The sequence below is a fragment of the Gymnoscopelus braueri genome (genome assembly GCF_963280865.1).
Source record: "Gymnoscopelus braueri genome assembly, chromosome: 5".
Classification (NCBI taxonomy): Eukaryota; Metazoa; Chordata; class Actinopteri; order Myctophiformes; family Myctophidae; genus Gymnoscopelus; species Gymnoscopelus braueri.
In genome coordinates, this window is record NC_137606.1 from 30,053,626 (window position 1) to 30,080,505 (window position 26,880).

At 42.8% G+C, this 26,880-nt stretch overlaps 1 protein-coding gene across 1 annotated transcript in view; it reads left to right on the top strand.

Moving 5' to 3' along the window:
- Positions 1-959: 959 nt before the first annotated feature.
- Positions 960-26,880, top strand: part of robo1 (roundabout, axon guidance receptor, homolog 1) — a 159,128-nt gene continuing 133,207 nt past the window's right edge. Inside the window, exons 1-2 of the mRNA XM_080428836.1 lie at positions 960-1,956; positions 25,000-25,326. Of these exons, the coding sequence (XP_080284962.1) occupies positions 1,896-1,956; positions 25,000-25,326 (388 nt within the window). The 5' untranslated portion in view covers positions 960-1,895. The remainder of the gene's footprint in view (positions 1,957-24,999; positions 25,327-26,880) is intronic.

The following is a 26,880-nucleotide window of genomic DNA, read 5'->3' on the forward strand; positions in this document are numbered from 1 at the left end:
TTTTTACATGTTCATTATTTTTTTAATACTTTTTAATACAAGATTTTCTTTGAAAATAGCAGATCTACAAGCTGGCTTGTAGATCTGCTATTTAGAAAAATAAATCTTGAAGAAAAAAAGAAAAGAAAAATTGAATATTTTTTTAAACAACTCAAATCTTGTATCGTGTATCAAATCTTGTCCCTGGCATAAAATATTTTCAGATGGGGGTCCGTGTGCGTGGGCTATGTATTAAAATGGTTAGGCCATGTGCCTTGCTACAGTTTGCATTGGTTATGAAGGCAATGGTAGTCTCATTTTAACGTCTACTAGCCTGTACAAAAAAAGCATGTTCTAGACTCAGTTTCAAGAATAAGTAGCCTCTTTTTCGTGTGCTGCTGGGATTGTGAAACTTGGCAATAAAGTTTCGATTTGGTCATCAAATTATAGCCTAACCCAGCCTAAACATTTTGATTATGTTAAATAGAATTTTAATTAGGCATAGCCTTGTTGGGTTGCCTGGGTACCACATTCATTTAGGAGTCTTAATTTTAGGCATATACAATAAACACATAATACATTATTATGATAGAATTATGACATGTAAAAAATGTGATACAATAGGTAATGTCAATGTAGGCTGCCTGTGTCATTTATTGTACAGTCTTCTTGTACACCATTATTGTACACCAAGGAGAGGCATAGAAGTAGCCTATAGTACACCTCTATTAGAAACATTAGGCTTATAATTCTTTCTTTTGTATTAGGCCTGTGTTTGTATTTATTTAGTTTAGAAAGTAGCCCACGGCTTCCCACGGCTCCTTTTGTTATGGCCAGCCCAGTAGTAGTCTACCAAAGTAGCCTATATGCACGGTTAGCTGCGCTCTGCGCTCTCTGACTGGGATCCAGGCGGGAAGGGGTTAAATTTCCTCTCTGGGAAACATTGTTCAGTCTATGGAGGGGGTAGATAGAATGGCACACATAGCCTACTATTGACGAGGCATTCCGCTCTCCTGAATGAAATGCTGTGAATGTGAATTCCTCCTATTCCCCTGCCTTGAGGTTCGGGGTCTGCGACCCAAATAATAAGGATCAATTGGATTTGCAGCCGAATTTAATTACGAGAGAGGGACGGAGAAGTTGTAATGGTTCTCTTGTTGTGGATGGAGGAGTGAACCAAGCACAGCACAGGTCTGTTTGTAGCGGAGCTTTAGAAACTTAGAAAGTTTCCGATCTCAACTGACAGATTCAAACCTGGACAGAAATAATGTGACTGCAAGGATATCCTTGGCTTAAGTTGGAATACAGCGGACGTTCACTTTATTTTCCTGACTGGAAACTATAGTCAGAACTTCAACTTTTTTAGCTCCAGTGATTTTTTTTTCTTTGCTTTTCGCACAAAGGAGATGATTTGAATGAAATGACGCGCTCGGCCAAGTGAGCGCACCGCACGCAGAAACGGGATGAATTCAATGAAAGCATAGATCTGTTTTTATACGTTTTTTTGGGTGAAAACATTTTGGATAGCTTTTGCCAGCCTACTGTCAATCTGTTAAGGTTAACTACTGATACTATTTGGAACTTAGTTTCTAAGTGGTTTGAAGTCGTTTAATTACATTATTTAGATTTGTTTCTTTTTTCTTCTTTTTTTCTTTTTTCATACTATTGTTATTAGGCTATTCTATTTTCCCGTTGGTTATTTGAACCCTAAAGCAAGCTGTTGGGGACTCAGTTGTTGGACTATTATAGCCTACTGCTTTTTCAACCAGGCAAAGCCCGGCATTATATTTTTTATCTCTGGATTCTTAAACATTGTCTCGATCAATCACGATTATGAAGGAGCGGATGCTTAAATTATTTTACGAATAAATTGGATTATACAGAGAAAGAAAATTTCCTCCTGCAAGAGACGTTGAATGATGTCTCCAACTTCTATTGGAATTGCATTTCTAGTAGGAATTATCCATGTGTGCTCAGGTAAGAAAATTATTATTATTTTAAACTATGATGGGTCTGGTAGGCCTATATATTATATGTTTCCATACAGGCAAATTGACCTATTGAATTGTAAAACAAAATACACTAGGCATGTAAGAGAAAAGTTACCCCAAAGTAACCCTCATGAATTTCTGACTCATTTCTGAGCAAACATGTATCATACAATGTCCTGTAGGCTATTGAATTACCATTTATTGTGTTTCATTTTATTTTCCTGTACAAGGGGGATTACTGTGAAAATGTAGACTTGCAAACATAACGTCTTTGACAATACCAATGTTAAAAGCACATGAGCACACAGAAAGTCACACACAAAGTGCTGAAGCCATGTGGGATAAATGGCAAGCACAGCTATCATCAGTCATAGAGACAGTGCTCGCCCCTCTTGAGATTTGGTCTCTATGATTATCAGGGTTCTGGCCATGGATGACCATTATTGCTGAGCGCAACATTTTTTTAATAACTGTTACTGTTCGCTATCTCCAGTTCATCAGCTGACATATGATCGAGGTTATTACAGCTTCAGCACTAGTAGTTCTTTGTGTGGCTCGCTGCTGAACTTGTTTTACTTGTTGTTCCATTTTATACAACTTGGACGCTTGGTTTAAATGTCTTTATTCTCTGCTCATGCCCTATGTATTGCTCCTTGCTCTGTCACACATACTTTTTCTTTCACCCATCACATGGATGTCTTTATAGACGTCCTGGATCATGCTGGCTGGGGTTTTCCAGGTCAGTTGCTCTTGTGTTGTGTGAGAGAGCAAATGCCTGTCATCCCACCATGAGACATTAAGCGCTATGCATCCTGGATCAAAGCTAGTGGGGCAGTTTAGACAAAGTAAAAGAAAAGAAAAGATATGATTGTCAATGGCAGAAGAAAAGTTATCAAGGTATGACAGACGGTTGTGAATAATTATTCAAATCAATGTACTGTCTTCAGCTTTTCTCTATTTTCTTTGTAACCATAGCCGGCCTGCTCTGTGAGAGGAACTGTGCTGCTGACTTCCAACCTCTTTACTTTACTGCATAATATTAGCTCACCTATGTAATTACCTATAAGTCACAGTCTGGGTAATTGTTTTCAAGTTTAAACCTGAAGGAGCGTACGGCTTAGCTGCACTAAATACTGTGTCTGTTTCCTTTAATGTGCCTAAAAGTAGTCTTTCAACACCCCTTGAGTAAAATGTCAGTTGAAGACAAGCATTATAAACAACGAATGTAGGGTATACTATATTGTAGCTCCTATTAAAAATATTCTTCAGATTTTAAAATATCTTTGCTAAGGTGCTAAAAGAAAAAAATCCATACAAAATAGAAACATTTCAGCAGAGATGTCATACAGGGATTGCAGCCTTCACTTTATTGAGCTTTCGATCTGTTAGACCTTCACCACAACAAACATTAAACTGTGCTTCTGTGCGTGCGTGTGTGCATGCGTGCGTGCGTGCGTGTGTGGTGGGCAGTGGTGTAAAAATAACTATATATTTTTTACTTAAGTAGAAGTATCAATACTGCAAAGTAGAAATACTCTGTTACAAGTAAAAGTTCAGTATTCAAAATTTACTTGAGTATAAGTACAAAAGTATTGGCATCAAAATGTACCAAAAGTAAAAGTACTCTTTATGCAGAAATGTCCCATTTCAAGTTTTCAAAATGTATAGAAATCTTTTGAAAATAGCAGATCTACAAGCTCACAATGCATCGCAATGCGACGTGTTGTGAGCTTGTAGATCGGCTATTAGCCAAAATAGCCGAAACATATTTAGACCGTGGTTAATGCTGTTTAGTAAAGCTAAATCTAAAAAGTAACTAGTAACTAAAGTTTTCAAATAATTGTAGTGGAGTAAAAGTACAATATTTTCCTCAGAGATGTAGTGGAGTAAAAGTATTGAAAATTGGAAAAACTCCACTAAAGTAAAAAAAATACCTCAAAATTGTACTTAAGTACAGTACTTGAGTAAATGTACTTAGTTACTTTCCACCACTGGTGGTTGGCAAAGTTGGGGTTTTAGGGGCAAGGGTGAGACAGGCAGATGGTCAGAGGTAGAGGGTCAGATACTGTAGAGATGATGGGGCCTATCGTGGTCACTGTCTGCGGAAACAGCGGTGCACCTAAATGAGCGACTGCAGGAAGCCGGGTCAGAGGTGAGAGTGAGGAACTAGATGGCAGCTGCCTTGGCGTGCTCTTCCCTGCCGGGCCCTGACACTCTGCGCCTGGGCTGTCCTGTCCTTTATGAGCTCTCTCAGACACCAGGGTTTTCAATTACACTTGGCACAGGGGATGTCTGTGTTTGCTGGGGAGAGGCGTGAGAAGACTTACTGGTCAGCAGATGCTCAAATCGCTGAACTTGAAGTAGGACATTAGTTGTCAGTGAAATGGGATTATATTCTGCTGTTAAGGATTCATTTATGTTTCTCTTTTGTTTGCAAGTACACCAGTAAATTGCATTATATCTACTTTAACCACATGAACCGTAGCATCCTATTCTGAGCATGTCATAGGCAAACCTTCTGCAAAATTAGGTGACCATTCGGTGAAAATAGCGATTTGGTGTAGAAGGAAAAAAGGAGGGGACCAAGTATAGACCCCTGGGGGATCCCGGTCAATGGAGTATGTAGGGTTTAAGTGGTTAATTATTTATACTTTAATGCATAAATGTATGTATGTATTGCAGGTGTATGAATATCATTGATATTTTGTGTGTGAAAGAGATACTATAGATAGATACCTTTATTGATCCCACAAGGGAAATTCAGGCGGCAGAGACAGCATAGCACTTTAAGTTACAGATGCAGGGCATTATAAGTACAGTAAGATACAGTAAGTGTCATCACAATAGAGAGACACCATCAATTATTTGTTTAAAAAAAAGTATACAACCATATACACCCTATACAGTCATACTGCCTGAAGCAGAATATCAAAGAGAGTAGTTATGACATCAGGACAAACCACAGGTAACGCTACAGATAACAGAGTGGATATGAGAGAGAGAGAGAGAGAGAGAGAGAGAGAGAGAGAGAGAGAGAGAGAGAGAGAGAGAGAGAGAGAGAGAGAGAGAGAGAGAGAGAGAGAGAGAGAGAGAGAGAGAGAGAGAGAGAGAGAGAGAGAGAGAGAGAGAGAGAGAGAGAGATGATCTTTGCCCTTGTCTGACTTGTGGTGACTTGCTTATTGCCACCTTGGCCTGTCTGAAGGTTGTAAATGGATGCCTCCATCCATCAGGTTCTTGCCCTGTTATCAGGTGATCTATTCTCCTCCTACAACCTAAATGGTGGTTATCTCTCACTGGTATCTCTCCTCCAAGTGCTAGTCAGACCTTACCTTAGAGATATCATGCAGATAAGGTAGAGCACCGCACACACTTATTACTTTGATCTTCCTACTTTGGATTCCTTTTATGAGATAAGGCACACTGATTATGATTTTATTATGGGGTATTCGCACCAGTGCAGCCAAAAATTCTCAGCATAAATATGTCTGAGCATAGGTGATTGTGTGTGTGTGTGTGTGTGTGTGTGTGTGTGTGTGTGTGTGTGTGTGTGTGTGTGTGTGTGTGTGTGTGTGTGTGTGTGTGTGTGTGTGTGTGCTGTGTCATAGTCAGTCATCGTGTTGGTAAAGAGAATGGCAGTGGGAGTGGTGCTCTGTTAATCAGACACAGCCCCTGCAGCCCATAGCAGTTGAAGTCTTGACAAATTGTCTCTTAAGTGCAGATAAATTGTGTTGCCCTTCCACCTCCTACATCATGATGATATGACAGGACACATACGACTCCACAGCCAATTAATGGCCAGAGACCACAGGTGAGGCCTGTCTCCTGCTTGTCTTGGCTTCTCACTTTCACATATGCCCCCTGCCTGAGCAACACACATTCCTTATTGCTGAACCCTTCTTCCCTTGCACCACTGAACCACTCTTCATCAGAGAGAGATAGAACAAACTAATACATAGAAATAGATGAAAAAGAGGCATGAGTTCATGTGTTCTTTTTTTTCCCTTTCGCATGAACTGCTTTTATGTGAGGGTATTGATTTAGCAAAGAAGCGTAACATTGCTGTCGGGTGGAAACCTTGAATGTCCCAAAGTTAAACCATTACTTTTCAGGAAATGGAAAAAAGAATGTGTTCCAATGGATACAATGTTATTATTTAGTCACAAGCTCTTGTTAATACTTTTAATTGTTTACATATTTATAAAACCCACAGACAGCCGTAACCAAGTTCAACGTGGTGTGCATTATCACAGGCAAAACATTCTAAATTGTTTAAAATGAGCAGATCTACAGTACAAGCTCTCAGGGTAGATCGGCTATTTTCACTATATTATACGAAATATTGAGATGCTGAGGTTGCTGCCCGACAGTGACAGTAATCGGGTGCATTCTGGTGAGCTGTGTTGCCCCTTTCTCTGAGGTGTGATAGTGACACCTGCACAAAGGTGCCCGCAGAGCTATATGTCTACATTAACTTCCACTAATGCCCTTTAATCTTATCCTAATCCCAATCAAGCATGAGTTTGCGCCCCCAAGATCCGGGATTAGATCTACTTTGGCTCAGTGAAACCCACGGAGGAATGCAGGGAGGGCAGCCCACGTCCTCTCCATTCTATCCAGGGCTATGGCCAAATGTGTCCGACTCGCTCATGCCGTTAGTGACTTGACCAGATAAACATTTCAGAGCAGTTTGTTTGAGGGAGAGATAAATTAGGCGATTAATGATCCGCTTTCCCTCCCAACTGCTCTTCCTTTAATGGGTCTAAAAGAGCTCCTTAATTGGTTCAATTAGCAGATCCATTTGATGTCAATAGTTTGAAATTTGCCATGGCTGCAGCTAGAATGATAAGCATGCCTAACAGGAGACTCTGAGGACCCAGATAGTCTGTAGATCATTTGATAGAAAATATAGAAAACATAGAAAATAAACATAATAAAACATTTCTTTTTAAAAAATACATATTTTACAATATATACAATATAATAAAAATACAAATAAATCAAATGTAAAAAAAAAGAAAAAAGAAAATACATTTTCAATAACCTTACTTTCTTCCCTCCAAAATAGTGAAAATAGCAGCTCTACAACCTCACAAGCTTGTGAGCTTGTAGATCATCTATTTCCACTATTTTTCAAATATGACATAAGTGGTTAAATCCCCAAGAATGCACTGGAACATCTTCCCAGGCTTCAGTTTGGGAAGTGAGAATTGAGGAGGGGGTCATAGGTCAGTGGTCACTGGTGGTTAACACTTTGAATGCAACTATAATGAACTTATTCAGCATCAACTTGGTGTGCCAGTGTGTCTGTCCGTCTGAGCTCCAACAAATGTATGTGTCCAGACACAGTTAAGCCTCTGGATCAAGGATAGCAAGAGGACCCTGGTTCAAGGCATAACTTTAAATTAACTGTATAATCTTGAGCTCATAGAGCTGATAATAGAGGACAGTAGGCATGTCACTGTGATCCCACAAATACAGTATGGGTATGGGACCCATGCTTTAGTTTTAACACATGTTTTGACAGCTGATGCAGAGTGAATTACATTGGTCTTTGTGATAACCACTTAAACCGTATAGTTCGTTGACCGGGTCCTTCAGGGGTGTATACTTGACCCCCTCCTTTTTTCCCTCTACACCAAACTTTAGTCGAAAATAGCCGATCTATAAGCTCTGTGAGTTTGGTGATCTGCTATTTTTGCAGAATGTTTTCCTGTTTTCGTTGAATGTTTGCATATTATGAGAAGCCCTGCCTAGGATTCATGTGATAGTAGGCTACCGTCACTACACCATGATCATGAGAAAGAGGAGGGATGAATAAGGCCTGCCTTCATCCAGCCCTTGTCTTCATTCTAACCCCCCATTCACATGCACGCACGTGCGCATGCACAGACACACACACACTTTTTTTTTTTGGCCCAGATTTTAAAACTTGCCTTTTTTTGTGGCTGGTCAGTGCAGAGCCTTTCATAGATGAAGCAAGCCGACATGCAGAAAGAGCCTATGGGGGACGGGACGGCCATGGGGAGGACGCATTGTGTCTCCTCAACAGGGCGATTGTAAGGCATGGAGGAGGGGAGAAAATCCACATGAAGGACTCTGTGTGTGTGTGTGTGTGTGTGTGTGTGTGTGTGTGTGTGTGTGTGTGTGTGTGTGTGTGTGTGTGTGTGTGTGTGTGTGTGTGTGTGTGTTGGGGGGGGGGGGGCGGTACACAAAGGCTGCCCCCAGGGTGTGGAAGGGGGCTGGAGGGGGAAGGACGAAGAGGAGGACGGAGCAGTCAAACATGCATGCGACACCAGCCAAGGGAATACTCTTGATGTGGCTGTCTGTGCTCACATTGCATGCAGTATATTCCCTCGTCCCTCATGGGTTAGAATGTGCTGATTAGAATTATGATGGTGGAGACTGTGAGGCAAGGACGTTGTTTTGTTTCTTCTATTTTTTTGCATATTTTATTTTTTATTTTTTAAAGTGGACATCTGGGAAGAGGTGAGGTTCATTTCAAAAGTGCTGAGTAAAGGAAAGATCCCAGTCAGAGGTCTTACTATGGCGCTCTGGGGTTGGTTTGCTCTCAGTCCAGCCAACATCCTCCTCCACGTATCCAAATTCTGCACACTCAGGAGCTCCCACAAGGCCTGCCTTGGGTGCAGCTTTTGCTGTTGTATGGAGAAGCTATAGTACCATGAGGTGCTTTGCCTTGTGCATTTTAAAAAGGCTCAGAACTCCCTCCCTCCTCTGTCATTTTGCCCAATGGGGGAGACTGAGAGATGGCATTAAGGATAGCCTTTCTTGTTTCCCCCAGTTTCCTCTCTCTTTCTCTCCCTCTCCCCCCCCTCTCCCTCCCTCCCAGAGTTCAGGCCCTGGTGACCATTCTATTGCCCCCCCTCGCTGGAAGGCCTGGATACACTTTTGAAATGCTAAACCTTCCTTTGGTTATAATTGACAGGAGAAAATACTATTAAAGAGATTGTGAAGAATAGATTAAATTAGCAGTAAAAAAGATAGGCTGCTAATTAGTTGATTAATAGCCTTGGTCCCCCCACACCCCCCCCCCCCCCATGCTAGTCGACATCGACAACCCTTGGATTGTCTCGGCAATTCTTTCTCAAATTTTTTTTATTTTTATTTCAGCAGCAACTTTATCAAAGTATAGTTCCTCTGGGCTTGTTCTGACACATACAGAGACTGATACAAAGCAGGAGGAGTGTGCTCTTTTTAAGCACAAGAGCTGGAAAACATAATTAACCAGAAGGTGACCTTGAAATTCACCACTGCTGGCCTGCTATTGGGGGGAGCTCCTGCCACAGAGCCGTAACCATGGTGAGAAGACTTCAAAATACTGGGTGGATTTCCAACCTGTAAACACACAATTCGCTCTTTGAAAGAATTTTCATGCCAGTGTCTGTTAATCCTTGCCTGCCATTTTGAAAACAGGTGGCGTTTCGTCAAAAACCTAACAGCCTAACATCGGTTATATTATGTAAGTTTTTAATGTATAATGTGTACACCCACCCACCGTATGTATATTGTAACCATCTCAATGTTGAGAGGAGCAGGCACCAGAGCAATGTGAAGAGAAATTAGACATTTTACTCACAATAAGAGCGCTAGGATTTCTACCTTTTCAAAGAGCTTTTCAACTGTAAATACCACTCTTCTCTGTCAGCTTTTACTCTCCTGCTGTACTATTATACTACTCTGCTGGGACCTCTCCCTCTCTGTGTGGCTCTCTCCCTCTCAATTGCAGTTTGGGTTTACAGTCCCTTTCTTTGAGACTTATTGTAGCGAACCCCGGCTAGATAAGGGTGAAGCCGACTGATGAGTTTGACGTTAATATTTATTTTGGAACCCAATGTAGAAACTATAAGGAAAGCATAAAATACACAACATCAATCAATAATCCATAAATACATCAAATAACACCATAATATATTTCCCATAAAACCCATTCCTACATAACTTACACAATAGCCTACATATTAGAAAAATACATGAAAATAAACCTCAGACAGTAAAATCCTAAGTCCAACAATAAGATCAGAAATCAACCGTCGGCGTGAACAATAAAAGTTTGACAAACAATAAAATGACAGTCACCTTGTTCCCCTTCCAGCTAGGTGCTAATTTCGCTTGACCGTGGCATGTCCATCAGTTCCAACTGAAAATACAAAACTAATTAAACACATATTTCAACCAAACCTCGCATTGTAGATCGCCATTCTAAATGGTCAAGGAAACTCGCAATATCCTTGATATTTGTCCATTTGTCCGTCCTTCCTTGACCGTCCGTGCCGTGGTCCGTATCAAACAAACATTTTCTGTGCAGTCCTTCTTGCTCCTCTACCACCGGGCCCAGTTTATTGTTTGGTCAATGAGGTGAGCACCGCGGGGCACTGCGTCACTATCCCGGGCTGACCACCACCGAGAAACGGCCCACCACGCAGGAGCAGCAGTGGGGTCTCGCTTTACAGGACGGAAGAGGGCCCAGAGGAAGAGGGGCGAGGACCCCCCGGGGAGGAAAAATAACCGGGCAGCGACGAGTCCAGGACGACCAGGAACAGCTCTGCCGAGGAGGAGTCGTTACCCCAGGAAACAAACACCTCAGCAGACTGCCAGCATCTCGTCGCCGCTGACCCGGGGGGGAGGGGAGCTCTGACAGGACAGGCACACACGTTCACTCAGGGTCCGAAACACATGACTCAAACACAGGAACCCACACGCACACACACTCAAACACACAGGAGAAATCAGGGGAAAAAAAAGGCAAAGTAGTGAGAGACTGAATAAAAGGTCAAAACTCAAACACAGAACAAAAGCAGACCATCTAAACTAAAACCTGGACCGAACAGGTCTGACAGGGCAGGGAATCAGAAAATCGTTAGGAAGATCGCAGTAAAGGCATAACCCTTGCCTCATGCGACGCTCTCTCTCATAGAGCGGCTGATGTCCAATCTCCAGGGTTGGGGGCTGCACGCGACGCTCTCTCTCTTGGGGGGAGGACAGAGTTTCCTCTCCACAGACCAGAACTCCAGAACCGGACGGCCCTGCAGGGACAGCAGAGGACGCGGAAGAGGTTCCCGAATCCACGCTGGAGGCCCCCCGACGAGCTGGCACAAGACGGCGAGACGGCTCCCACCTCCACAGGGCTGGTAGCGCAGCTCACCTCCACCCTCTCCTCTCCCGTGTCGGTCTGCACCGCCGCGTCAACGGCTGGGCTCCGCTGGGGAGCTGCCTCCTGCTGAACGCGCTCCCAAGTCCACTGGACCCGCTTGAGTATAGCCAACTGTGACCCGTCAAAGCTCTCATAGAACTCATCCAGACACGATTCGATGCGGGATAATGAGTCCAGAACCTCCGCCAATGGCTGCTGGAACTCGAGGATTCCCATCCCCGAGCCGCCCTCCGCTGGGTCCATAATTATGGCTGGTTCCTACTATCACGCCACTGACCCGGGAATGAGGTGAGGACCCAATAATGCAGAGAGAAAACCGAATAGCAGCACGGGAACTTTACCTAGTAAATAATAATAAAACAAACACACACAGGTACACCACACAGGGCAAACGAGGAATTTCACAGGTAACAGAACACTGGGGGAATTAAGGCACAAATAGACGGCACCGCAAACGTTTAGGAACCAGCAAAGAGCCAACAAAGGAATTAAGTCCAATATAAATCCAAGGCAGTCATTAGGCCGACAGCTCGCAGCTGTGAACCCGGGTATTTTGGAACCCAACATAGAAACTATAAGGAAAGCACAAAATACACATCAATCAATAATCCATAAATACATCAAATAGCACCATAATACATTTCCCATAAAACCCATAACTTACACAATAGCCTACATATTAGAAAAAGACATGAAAATAAACCTCAGACAATAAAATCCTACGTCCAACAATAAGATCAGAAATCAACCGTGAACAATACAACAAGTTTGACAAACAATAAATGACAGTCACCTTGTTCCCCTTCCAGCTAGGTGCTAATTTCGCTTTACCGTGGCATGTTCATCAGTTCCAACCCGAAATACAAAACCATTAAAACATAACCAAACCCCGCATTGTAGATCGGCATTCTACATGGTCAAGGAAACTCACCGTGCCATAGTCCGTATCAAACAAACATTTTCTGTGCAGTCCTTCTCATTTTATTGTTTGCTGCCAGGCACCTTCAGCCCCATACTGGGCGTCAACATTAGGTGTGAACTTGATTACATACATTAATCAGTGCACACTCTGAGGCTGATGAGTTCCTGGATTTCCTGTTGTGCCTTGCCTTTCGGTAAATCTCAATCAGAAGCTTTATTGTTCAAAACTATGGAAAGTGCACTTGAGCTTTGCAGCCAGTGCTGCGACATACACTTGGCTTGAGAAACCATTGCTTTTGGCTGGTGCAGCATCAAAATGTCTGTGTGAAATGAATGCTGTTCTACCTGACTCTCGATTTTTATTTTTTCTTCACAGCATGTGTTCATCCCAGCTCATTACATACACTAATCAGAGCTTTGCCATTCACCTTTCCCTCAACCTCCATCCTTAGCCTTAATGATAATGATGGGCACCCTTGGGACATGTTGAAGTGCATTTGGCCATGCCAGACATTCCTCTGTCCTCTCGGATCCTGAATAGCCATTGCTCAAGTTATTTCAAAGCATTTGCTGCATCCTTTGATGTTGATTGGGCTGAGCTCATGTGTCCTTCATCTGATTTTGCTGTTGCAAATATGGATGACCTCTCTGGCAGAGATTCTGTATTTAGCAAGTGTGATGGCAGTGGTCGCACACTATGATATAGTAATATTCTAGATATTCTAATATCTAGACAGCAGCACTAACACACAGACTGTGTTAGTGCTGCAGAGCAGATTTTACTAGTATTATTGAGATATTTTCTGATGTATTAATGAGAGGTTTAATCTTTCTTGTTTATGATGACCCACGTACTGTCTGAGGGTTTTACCCGAGTTGTGGATAAAATAAATCTCTGGAATATTAGTGAAAGTATCCCCAAAAGGATTTGCCATTTCTAAAACAGTTTTAAAGCTGTAATTCAGAATGTATTTAAATGAATAAAATATTTTAACTGTATGGTAGAGTAATATAACCAGCTCCTCTGCAGTGGTTGGAGGTGGTCTCCCTACTCTTCCATTGAGAAATTTAGACCCTGGGGTCGGGTATAGGACACCTACTGGTTGACAACAAGTAATAGGTGCCTAAAGGCCAAAAGCCCAATATCTATCTAACCTGGCCAAGGATTATGTCTTGGCTCAGTGGTGTGTTTGGTCTCCCACACAGGAGACTCCGGCTCGAGTCCTGGTAAGGACACATTAGTTGCGTATTACAGCATTAAAAGCTGTTGGTAATTACAAATAATATTTCTGGTATCTTTTTTGTTGCTGTGAACTTACACAGACTTGGCTCTACCAGCCTTTGCGTGTCTGGCTCTAGGGGAAACGTGGGCTTGTGTGAATGTGCTCAGATGGAGACAGAGCTGACAGGTGGGATGCAAGGAACAGGGATACATTCATGATCAATTCCTTTTCAGCTAAAGCCTGCGAGGATTAGAGCACTTTGGCTGGACACACTGGACCTGGACAGTTAGCATGTGTGCTTAAGAAGACAGGACATGCTAAGTGGGTGCTGGAGCATAGACTGAGTTATGTGAAGTCGTCTGGAGCAGGAAATTTCTTTTTAATGCCAGTCTGGGCACACTCTCACTCCTGTGTGTGTGTGTGGACGTCTAGAAAAGGCCTTTTGGCAGACTTTGCCCCTTCATTAATTTTGACCAAATATTTACTGTGCATCACATGGCACGCCTTATGTCCCTTCTTTTTTTTCCAGACCAGGTTTTAAAGAGTTTGGGGGAGAATTGCGTTCCATTTGGCTGGACTCAATCCATGCCCCCACTCACCAGGCCTCTGTGGATGGTGTCTATGGGGTTTTGCCACAGGAGGAACTGGCTCCACTAAGTCTTAACCTACAGCATGCCTCAGGGAGCCAGCTTAGAAAAATACCTCACATCCACAGTTACAGTTTTCAATCTTCCCCCATACAGTACATACTGTACATGCACATACACACGTCTGCACGCATGCTACACGCACTGACGTGTGCTATGTGCCAAACGCTTACCCTTTTAACCTCTTGGCACCAATGGAAATGTGTGGAGGTTCTTCTCCTCGAACATTACCATTGTATCCTCGACCAAATGCTGTAACTGAAATTCCCTTTCAACACCCAGCTGTCTGAGATTTGTTTCAGAATGTGTTTGGCCCGAACATTTAGAAGAGCCTATAAGCTGTTAAGGTCATCAGCTCCAGCAGACAGAAACGGTAACATAACACTGCTTCAGCAGTAGGCCCCTATCAGCCTCTGCAATCGACTAAATAACATTTAAAAAGCATTAGGATTTTTTTTGGCCGCACGGACGTCCTGATTCACTTTGGCAGCTCTTTCGGAGCAGTTCATTTTCTTGGCACCGAGCCCAAATGCCATACTCTCTGTGGTAGGGCTTTGCCAGCTGAGCATGCTGATCATGTACCCCCCACACATCATCCACCCTAGTCCCTCCTCCCTCCTCTATTCCCTTGCACCTACAGTATAACTACAGTACTCCCTCTTGGCCATCACAGTAAAAGAAATACCGCAACCAACTACTACAGACACTGGAGCTTTTACTCAAATAAATTGTATTTACATGAAGCCAAAATACTCTGCTACACCCCTCCTCTGCAGCATGATGCATAATTTAGGGTGCAGGATAAAAGCTGAATACGGTATGTCCAGCCACAGTTCAGTGGATTTTTCTAATTCATGCCTTAAGCAATGTATTTGTTTTTCAAAATGCTACACAATTTGTAGTGCTGAAATAAAGCTTTATGAATCCTCTGAGCATTCTTTCAACCCAGCCATTTGTGGAAGGAGAATTCAGCACTGAGACTGAAGCTGTCCCCTGTTGGGAAATAAATGTACCAGCATATTCAATTACCCCTTACTTCTCTGCTCCTGCTGCTGCAAGCTGCTTTGATGTATCTCCGAGATCACACTGGTCAGACCTCATTAAAAATTGGCAATGCTGGAAAACAAAAACAAGAAGTAATTGCCCACTTGTGCACGCTCTCATGCTTCTCTCTCGTAACACTCCCCTGCTTCCGAAGCAAGACTGCACTACATACAGTAGCCCTCCATCTGGACCTCAAATTAATTAATGCTTGGTTCCTAGGCTCTTCACTGCTGGGCAAATCAATGCCGGAATGACCGAATCCCAGTTCTCTTAAGGAGAAAGGGACTCTATTCTTGTGGGGCCATCTTGGTCAATATACTTGGTGATCATAAATGTGAATTATGCATGTAGACTGTTGATGATTGACAGGCACAGGCAGGGACACTGTTGAGAGACAGACAGACAGAAAAAAACAAATAGATAAATACATGTACTGTACATGCATAGACCGACAGACTTCTGCATCCCGCCTTCTCTGTTGAGCCCATCTGCTTGTGTTCCTCAGCCATTTTGACAGACTTCTTTCTGGAACAAGCCTCTCAGTCCTTCCACCAACGATTTCCTCCTCGTCTCAGTGAATACTTATAAACGTGTTCAGTACGTGTCCCGCAGCAATGAATTCCACCCTCTTAGCCTGCTGTAGAGTTGACAGCTTTTATTTGTGTCTAATGATGACATTCACTGGGGCATCTTGGCATCAGACAGAGCTACAAATCTTCCTCAATTGCATCTCCCAAGCTTTCTGTTAAAAATCCATAGTTGTGTAGTGTATTGTCTTTGTTTGTTTTTTACATCGGCATCCTTTTGTTCTTCTTGCACAAACTGTGTTGATTCACTTAATCTAAATGTATTTCGAAGACTTTATTTGCTGTATTCCTGAGTAATTCAACCTGCTGAATAAGGATAATGTTGATGTCACTCGTCTATGGAATCGGATGTGACTTAGGAGGTGCTTCATGAGCGTTGCCATACATGTTATCATTCCTGGTGTCTTCCATATGGATAAAGCCTGCATGGAATAAGCCTGGAGGAGAGAGGAAAATACTGCTGCTATTGTCTTAGCTCCAGATGGGGGCCCCAGAACAGGATGGGCTCCAGTATCCCAAAGGAGCACTCCGCTGGGCTGTTTCACTCCCGCCCGGCCCTCCATCGCCAGGGGAGATCCGTGGATGGGTTTCCCAGCTGACAGATCCAGTGGCTGGGTCTGGTGCTCCGGGCCTCATGGCCTCCGCTGGGTCCTCTCCTGATGAGTGATTGTGATTATGCCACAGCCCTGGAGCGGACACTGGCACCCTTTGCCCTTTAGCAAGGCAGTGAGGGTTGCTTACTTATCAGCAGATTAGTCACCAGGGAATTTTATACGAAGAATAAAAAAGGGTCACTGGCCCACTCAGGAGAATATGCAAATCATTTGATCATAATAATGGATCACATTGTGATGAGCTTGTAGATCTGCTGGTGAATGTTCGCCACAGTATAGGGTTCATGTGGTTAATGGGTTGAGTCAGGTGTTGTCAAAACAAACGTCTAAATGTGGCGACATGGAAACAAACAACATAGACGTTTCAGTTCACAATACGTCATGGTTTCTTTCATTTGTGATAGTAATACGAATTATTCATCAAGATATCTGTATTAGTGGAGCCAGAGTCATTAGCGGTGTCTAAGGTTATGAAATAGACATGTTTCACTCCGATATCAATGGAGGCATTGTAATCTTCATAAGCACCTAGACCTAGTTTCCATAACAACAATTACTACACTTGAAGCAAATAAACCTCACTTCTTCCATTGTTTATCTGCAGTGTTAGGTTACAGAGCTGCATACTGTAGGTACAGTATATACCCTTAGGTAGGGCCTTTAATGTTACATTTATTTGGAAAAAAGCACAGATTTAGACATGGGCAATATTATTTGGCATCCGATATCTCTTCTCAAGTGCTGCTTCAGTATCAGCGTAGTAACTGGACCCCAGTCTGTTTGGTAAATGGAGACAAAGAGATGAGGGAAGAAAGAGACCATAAAGATATCAATCATCCCCCGCGTCCACCTCCCCCCTCCTCCGTCTCCCCGTACACACTCACACTCAGGGCTTTAATCCTGCCTCTTAGGAGTGTAAGTGATAGCCTTGTGTAACATTAAAAACAGGCCTGATCTGATGCAACTGGCAGAGTCATCCATGCAGTGCATTCCATGGTGGGTTTCTGACGTTGAAATGGTGCAAGATTCTGTTTCACTTTCCTGCAAATGTCATCTGATCAGCCGGATTATACTACCTGCCCTTTCCTCTCTTGCACTCTCTGTTGCAATTCTTCATACCACTGATTATCCCAGCTTTCTGTTTTTCATCTCTTCATCTTTCATATGATTATTCGTCATATTCAATGTGAATCAATCAAAACATCTACAGGCAGGCACGTCTGGCTGTAGGACAAATTTCCCCAAGGGGATAATAAAGTATATAACATAACATAACATCTGGCTGCAGATGTTTTTATTGATTCATATATTGCCCCTGTTTGATCCCTTATATTGAAGACTTGTGACGGATGTTGATTAATGTTTTTGATATTGTATGGTTCTGTAATTTTTTATTTGTTTTCACCGTCTTTTGTTTTCACATAAAAAATGATTAATTGATAATATTATCAAAGCGGGGAACAATTTCTAAGGCATGTATGATACTCTTTTTATTGGCTTGTGCTGTCCCGAGCAAGCATGACTCCAGTTTCCGCCTGGCTACCCAAGGGACGCACCCCTTGCTCTTATCTCTGCCATAAATCCCTCTAAAGTCCCCTAATCACAGATTAATGGGCCTGCCGATAGGGAGTGCCCTACCGTGCTCCGATGGCCTTATCGCGTACGCAATTCCATATCTCCGCCATAGCTCAGACGGAGGTGGGACATGGTGCAAGATGTTTGAGCTCTGCAGCATTCAAAGTTTCAACTGTTTATTTGTTGTAGTTTTTTTTACAAGATTTATACAGTTAGACTTGAGCATCTTCATGGTGGGAATTATTCTGTTGCACCTTTCATAATATGTTTGTTTATCAGGCTCGTAATTGCATGCAATCATAGCTGGATCATTAGGCTCTTTAGTGAGAATCGGTCCGGATGACCTCACACACTGTGAAGTTGTTTAATCGTTTGAGGAAGTAGACACACTATCCTGTCTCCCTGCCTCAGGGGACCTTAGTGACACAGATCTAAATTGCTTCACTGTCCTTCTCCGTGAGTTCTGTGGGATGGAGGGCATGTGGCTGGCTCCTCTCCTCTTCCTCTTCCACTGTTAAGATAGCAGCGGTGAAAGTGACAGAGAGACAGAGGCACATTTCCATATGAAGCCAATTTTAACCCATTCAAACGCGTCTACAAATGTCTTCTAAATCCTAACAGTTTTATGAAAACTGTTGCTATAACATCAGTGGTTCTAAAACATTTTCATGTCAAGGACTGCCCAAAATGATGTATTTGGTCGCGGACCCCCATCTCAAAATATTTTGTTCCAGGGACCCCCCGAGAAGCAAAGCTTTGAGTTAATGTTTGCTTAAAAATATATATATAAAAAAATGTGCACAAATGCAGATCTACAAGCTCAGCGCTATGAGCTTGTAGATCTGCTATTTTTTAATAGCCAAAGTATAAAATAATGGCTATAGCTAAAATCTAAAATGACACAGATGCGTTCCCGGGTTGAATGGGTTAAGCTACTGGAGCAGATCTTCTTACTGAAGCAGAGTCATTTCTTTTATTTTGGTTTATTTGCCTGCATGCCTGCCTTCCTTCTACCTCTCTCTCGCCATGTACAGTATCTCTTTGTCTATCCTTCTTCCTCATCTCATCTTTCTTTATTTTTCTATCTGTGGATCAATTTAGCTGACGGTGAATGTTGTAATGAAAGTATAATATATATACTATGATTTTGCTTTGGGGGGTACATAGGTTTTTAATTGCATAGGGCAAATGTGCGCTGTTGGGGTAAGGGCACCATGCAATGCTGACCCAGTCTGTCTCTTGCCTGTCTTGAGGCTCCTCAGCGTCTTCCCGTAACAAGGTATATCTTTGGTTCCCTAGGTTTGGTTTAGTTGGATCGATGGCTGCTTCTCAGACATGTACCCTATGACTCCATAGCACCGCAGAGATCCAGCGTTGTGTTATTGATTAGGTGGTGGAAGACCACTGGTTTACTCACAGTCATTGTAACGTAGTGGCTGCGGTTTCACCTCACGAAATCTGCTGGTGCATTTGGGACTGCCTCCATCATTATATTACACATTTTGCATGATAGCTATCGGTCTGTATGCATATGCATATATGCTATGCATATTATTTACAATCAGATTAGAAGTTTATAGACATTCAGCAGACTGGGCTGGAACAGAATATAGAGTTGCATTACATCAAGTCATGGTGCATGGTGAAAATCATGTTTAGGCCCCAAGAAATACATGGATCAATATGGAGCCGGTTGCTGAAATCCGCATTACTGATCCGACTACTGATACGAATGACCGCAGAATGACCTTGATTTCATCAGAAACCACCATAAATCCGTAAATAATTTTACACAGCATAACGGCAAGTTGCCTAGAGACGGTAGCGCGCTTATCTCAATGGTACACAGTGTTGCTGTGGTTTGTGTTGTCTTATTCATTACTGAGATGGGTTTTTAGAAGTGAGAGAGAAAGATACTTTGCAAAGAATTGCAGGTTTTCTAATTGCCTCCACAGTGAGCAGAGGCTCCCTCCATCTTAGTTTAACTCTACAGTATGTGTGCATGTGTAGTGTATGTATATGTATGTATGTGTGAGAGTGAGAGACTATATGAGAGAAAAGAAAGCCACTCCAGCGACTGAGAGGGTTAAAGGAGGAGAAACTTGCCTCGGGCACCAATCGATCAGATCCTCGCAGTAGAATTCCCAGCTTCCCTTTGGTGAGGCTGTGAATTGCATCAGCTCATCTCATATTCTCTGTCTGCTGGGAGGGGGGGAGGTACAACAAGGAGAGAGGGCAGAGCAGAGAGAGAAAGGCAGTGCTTTGAAATAAAGGGAGTTTTTTTTACGCAACTTGTAGGAAAGCGAGAAAGAGACAAAAGAGAGTTTCCTATGTGCAGTGTACCAGTGAGGTCCCTCATTCCGGTCCTCTCGTGTTGCTGTGCGTTCTTCTGGAGGTACGGTGTGATGCGGGGAGGGGAACAGGTTGGCTCTCTTGATGGCACACACCTGTGGAAGGGGGCATGGGAAAGTGAGTGCCATGACAAGAGTAATCCCCGGAACCTACTGCATGGGGTCTGTAGGGAACCTCAGGAGGACACACACACACACACACACACACACACACACACACACACACACACACACACACACACACACACACACACACGCACAGTGTATTTAATCAATATTTCCTATCTCTTACATGTGTACCGATATGTGTACCATACTGTATATTTTAATGGCACACAATCATCCATCTACTCCGAGCAAACAATCTTTCATACCCATTCAGGTCCACAAGTAAATAGACTGCATTTCTTTCTAGTCTTTCCGAACCTTCAAAGCGCTTTATAATGTATTTCACATTCACCCATTCACACACACACATTTGTGCACCGATGGAAGCACCAAGCCGCTCACCCCAGCAGTTAGGGGTTCAGTGTCCTTCTCAAAGACATGCAGCCAGCTGGGGAGCCAACCTGGAGCCATCCAATTCCAAGACGGCCGCTCTACCTCCTTAGCCACTGAATCCAACACGGTTTTATTCAAAAATGTGTCTCTGTAAGTAGTTACCAGCCAGGCAGCCACTTTCCGTGGAATTTAGCATTCTGTCAATCTCTACCTCTTAATCATGTGGATCAGTTGTAATCATCTACAGTAAACAGCCAGTGGTCCAGCAGTGCTGCACAGTTCTCCTCAGTCCTCACAGCGGGCTACATCTAAATAGTTAACGGTTCCCCCGTAGAACTGTAAGGCTGCAGACCGATCCAAATTAGAGAGGAGCTGGCTAAGTCAGTGGGGAGCAGATAGAGCAGATAGTGGCGGAGGTCTTCAAAGTCCTCTTTAATAAAACATATTAGCCCATGTTTTCTGGTGAAGAGTGGTTGTAGCGGCTGCGGTGCGGCAGCGAGGCAGTCGTGGTGGTAGCGGTTTGGGTGTAACGAGCTCTGCTTTGACCAAAGGGCTGAGAATTCTTAGCATATAGTCTGTAGAATGATCAAAGATCGGCTATTGAAGCACGCTACAAATGCCTGTTAATTATCCTAGATGTGGCGCGGACAGTCCCAAACTCCCAATAGTCTGGAACATCACTTATTTTATTTAGGATATTCTCATGAAAATATTTCAATGTTAGATGAAGGGGGGGTTCTTTGTTATTCCTATCATTTATCTTGGTTATTCCTCTCTTCTCTTGCTCATGCTCTGTCTCTCAGACATTCTTTCATCTTCAGACATACTCCCACATACAGTAATATCTGTGAAATGACAACGCCTTTATAATGACACTGGTTGACTTAAAATAAAAACATTTAAAGAATCAGTGTTTTTAGTGATCATAACCTGTCTAGTCTCAAGTAGCAAGTCTACTTGCCTTGTCTAGCATTACTCTGGTGTTGATTGTCCACTAATCTCAATTATATAGATATTTACTCTAACTAGATTGGTCGTTAGTCTACACTAGAGATCAGGCAAATGTAATGTTCTGTTGCAATTTTGTGAAGCAGAAAATGACATCCATTAGCTTCATCCTTTGTTCATCGTGCAGCGTATTGTATTGAGTTCCATCTGTTATACCATTTTAGATTTTCCAGTGCGAATTTCGTTTTTAGACGCATAATATAAAAATTAAAAAAAATATTATTGATGCTCATTCTTAAACAAGCCCAATAGGACATCCAAAACATACTATAGTTTGTTAGTTTGTGATGTAGCTATTCTTTTAATTCAATCTTTCACCCCACCTTAAAAGTATCTGTTTCTCTCAGTTCTTCAGTCATTAACATTTAATTTAGTTCATGAATATTTTTTCTCCAGGAACTATTTTCAGCAAATCTGCACTTACAGATGGATCACTGTTTTGGATTACCTTAACTCATTTCAACTCTCTGCAAGTTGATTTTCATTCCGCCATGAAATGAATGGAATCATGGTTTCCTTGAAAAAACAAAATAAAGGAAAATAGTTGGCACAAGTTGGCCATAATGCCATGAGTCGTACGTAGTCAATGGACTAAAACATGTCAGACCACTGGTATGGTCCTTTACGTTTAAAGGGATTTTGCTCAAATAAACTAGTGGTGCTTTCCTATTAACAACGGAAGTTTAAACTGGCATGATGAAGGAAAGTTGATTGGAAAAATGGGTCTGAAATTGAGCTCCCAAAATGATCAAATATGTTCCCCAAATGTACTGCAAAATGTAATCCAGATGTAAGTTGGAGAAACATTAGAGATTCATTTTTGAACTGCAGTTGAGGTTGCATGTTCTTTCACAAAATACGCAATATTAGAAGGGTCAGGACTCAAATCAGTTTTGTACAGTGTCTTCAAAACCTTTAGGCGAGTTGTAGTGCCCAGTGCTGACTCTATAGCTTGAGAATACAATCTGTATGATCTCCTATATTTATTATAATATTAGGTCACAAATCCAGAAATTAAGTCATCCATGAGGAATTAACGCATTGTTGTCTAGTATCAGTCAGCCTGTTATGTCTGTAAGTGTAATATTTTCTTGACAGTTCCATTTTCAAAACAGCATTTAGTGTGATAAAGCTTATAGAAAATGTTTGTAAAGGAGGGACTGAAAATAATTAGGTCTGATGAGCTTGGTGTCCTATATTGTGGTATTGGATTAACTATGTTTTATTGGCTGCTCTCCCCATTTGCATTGAAGTGATTAATCTTGCCACAGAGCTGTCTCTAATTATGCTGACTTTCCCTCAAATCTGTGGCGGGCACAGAAAGCTGCACTCTCAGCACCAGATTTTCAGGGATATGGGGGATGGGCAAAGGGCATTGAAATGAAGCAGTGTGGCAAGTCCATGGGACGCTGGGTAAATTAATTGTTGGCCTGTGCTTCCAATTAGGCCCAGCTCCCTTTAATTGGTGCTGAATGGGCTCCAAAGGCCTATGCTGGGAGATATGGCATGCAAGATCGAACAAACACACGCACACACACACACATGCACATATGCACGCACGCACACAGGCACGCACGCACACACACATGTACAGGCACTCACAATACGTTCATATCCTCTGTGTTCTATCCTTGAGGAATTAACAACAGGAAGCTAATTTGCATGTAAATCAGTTGTGATAACCACAGTTGACTGGTCTGGGAGCAGCACTAATGACCTGAGATAGCATCACAGTGTTAACCCCCGTGGCATTGTTGTTGGCTTCCTTGTATAGTATTATCGATGGCTTTCAGCTCATGCATCTTCAGCACCACAAAGCAATAGGCTAATGTGTATCTCTTGTATATTATAGCCTTTTGTTTATTCGTGAATTTTTTATCATCTCTAATCTTTTTATCTCCACCCGGATATTGTGTGCGTGTGTGTGTGTGTGTGTGTGTGTGTGTGTGTGTGTGTGTGTGTGTGTGTGTGTGTGTGTGTGTGTGTGTGTGTGTGTGTGTGTGTGTGTGTGTGTGTGTGTGTGTGCGCGTGTGCGTGTGTGCGTGTGTGTGTAGTTTAGACGAGTTCCAACTTTTACCAATGCATGCACCAAAATGTATATTGCCTAATACACCACCGTCTTGAAATCACTGACATGTACAGTTGACCATGCTAGATTTGATAACATGTTTTGGGTGATTTGATTGGGATATACCTACTGAGTTTCATGTTCAATATGGCATGCGTGTGTATGGGTTGAGAGACCAATCTGTTTTGATTCCCTCTCTCTCCCTCTCATGCTGAGTGGCACACATGCACACAGGTCAGAGGTCTCTTTCCGGAGACTATGCTGGCATTGCCTGCTTTCTCATGTGTAGATGTGTACATCTCATCATACAGGCCATTACTTTTCCGTTTCATGAAGTTACAGTACTTACTCTCGTGAAGTTTCACGATGCCACAGTGGGCCAGTGAGAGACTGAGAACCTGACTCTTACATCTCAAATCACACTTTGCAGATTGCACAGAGCATTGAATGACTGAAATCTGTTCAGAATTACATGCAGGATCTTACCGACATTGGAGCTGGGAGGGTGACGCACACACATTGCAGTGTAATAGGCTAACATTGTAATGTCATGTTTGTCCTAGTGATGACAACATGTCACATTATTTTTCAATGTGTTCACTGTCCAAAGATCTGTCTCCATAGTCCATATAGCCTGTCTACTCTGGTTGCAGTGTAATGATGTAATGACAGTCGTGCTTTATTATGTCCCTTCCCCCCATTGCCCTGTGCCTGTTCATACTCACGCACAACCCCCAAAACAATAATCAAATGCCCCAGACAGAGAGAAAGATGGAGAGAGGTAGGGCATGTCTCCTGGCAGAGATTTGAGTTGTACTGGGTGCGCTTTTATGGTTCATCTTATTTTGCTCTTGCCTTTTTTTTTACTTTACTTTTTTCTGCTCTTTGATCTGTGAGATGACAGAGTCACATTGCTGCAGCATTGCTCAGCTTTAGTTACTTATGGACGCATTACTTTAATCACTAGAGTGACTTCACTTGTTTTGTCTGTACCTACTTTCTTGCATATTGTTTCTACTTACGCTATATATTATTTAATATTAAAAGAATGTGTTACAATACATTCAGGATTCAATATGTTTTGCATCAACAGACAGGGTTCATTTGAATTTGCCTTAGTACAGTTCAACAGAAAAATGCATTGCGATACAATGCCATGGTTACAGGGCTGTAATCATTGCTCTGTTGTTGAGTATATTAACCACACACAGAGGTTATGATAACGCTCCAACTGCAATATCTAAATATTTATTTAGATATACTCCTTGCACGTGTAACCTGAGTGATTCAGACCTTTTCTTTCACTCTCCTCTCTTTCTAGGATCCCGTCTGCGCCAGGAGGACTCCCCGCCCCGGATTGTGGAGCACCCCTCTGACCTGATCGTGTCCAAAGGGGAGCCCGCCACGCTCAACTGCAAGGCGGAGGGTCGTCCCACCCCTACAGTAGAGTGGTACAAGGACGGGGAGCGCGTGGAGACTGACCGAGACAACCCTCGCTCCCAGCGCATGCTGCTGCCCAGCGGTTCCCTCTTCTTCCTACGCATCGTCCATGGACGACGGAGCAAACCGGATGAGGGGTCTTACGTTTGTGTCGCCCGCAACTACCTGGGAGAGGCAGTGAGCCACAACGCCTCACTGGAAGTAGCCAGTAAGTGTAGCATGTGTTCGGTCTATTCCGATTTCCTCTTTGGCCTCCAGGGTGGGTGTGAGTGGAAAAGTTTGGGTTTAGTTGTAGCTGGATAGCAGGCTCCAGTTTCCTCCTGTGTTACTGGCTTGAATGTGCTCATTGAGTTGGATAATCTCTCAGGAGATGGGCAGGATGTGTTTGGCCCACTGGTCTCCATAGGCCTGGGGAGCCTTGGGGGAGAAGTGGCCTGATCATTCCAGGGTGAGTGCTCCTCTAAAGGGCCCTTGGTAGGTGGTCAGGACCTACAATGGGAACAAAGCTCTTTCTGTTTTGGCCCCGGTTCGTCTGTTTGTCAGGGAGATACGTAGATATGAGGTTTTATATACAAACCAGTAGTAACAGAGTAACGGAGTTGCTCTTTATTGCCTGTTACATTCACTTAATGACAGGCTTACTTTGATGTCAAGTGGATTTATCTTAGGGTTGACAGGTATGCTTAATGTTTAGGGTCATATTTTGAACATAGTGCAGTAGGTATATGGCTTATTAAGACAAAGGGAATCTTTCTAATAACCGTAGCCATTTTTCTTTTTTACGGTACCCTGTGTTGACAAATTTGTTCTCATGATTCCTTAAAGGCTGCTTTGGTTGGTGAGGTCAGCCCTTTAGACACATTATCTTTGTGCGCTCATGACTGGCTGAGAGTGAAGGCTGAGGAGGGGAGCTCAGATATCAACCACTCCTTTAGCATGCCCAGAGGCTGTCACCAAGCCGCTCATTGTAATCTAATCAAGATGGAGAAAGAAAGAACGGTGTGTGTGTGTGTGTGTGTGTGTGTGTGCGCGCGCGTGTGTGTGTCTGTGTGCATTGGTGTGTGCGTCTGTGTGAAAAGGAGTTTGGGGGGCTGTTCTAGCTTTTCATGGGAGTAATGGTCTTGTGTGAATGTAGATCAGATCAGATCAAATCAAATCAGTGGAAAGAGATGCGTGGTTAAGGGTGATTTATATTTAGTTGCACACTAGTGTCTCACACCAAAAGTAGCCAATCTACAAGCTAACAACGTGTCACAGTTCGACACGTTGTGAGCTTGTAGATTGGCTATTTTCGGGGCACGACACATTGCAACACGCCGTGCATTGCATTTTCCAAAATAGTTATACAAGTGCAGAGCATCTGGAAGCACTGCGCTCCGCAAGCCAAGTGCTCGATGATATTTTAGATATTTGCAGCCTTTGATGTCTGCTAGGTGAAAAGTTGAAACAAGTGTAAATTAAAGATCTTTGATAGGTTAATAATTATAAGATGGAATTAGATTGGGTTTTTATGGTTGCATCTGCGCAGAGCTGCTGCCCTTTGAAATGAAAGAGAGTAAGAGACATTCATCTGGGGATCACACAGATGAGCTGAGATGCACCCATGCGGTGCATGATGCTAGTTAAGATGGTGTATGGCCCTCATATATCCTCCTCTTAGATCTAACATCTAATTCTGACACCAAGTCAGACTCTGCTGCCTGGTTTTAAAATATTACACTCATATGTTCCAAACTGAAACATATTTAAATAAAATGAAAAT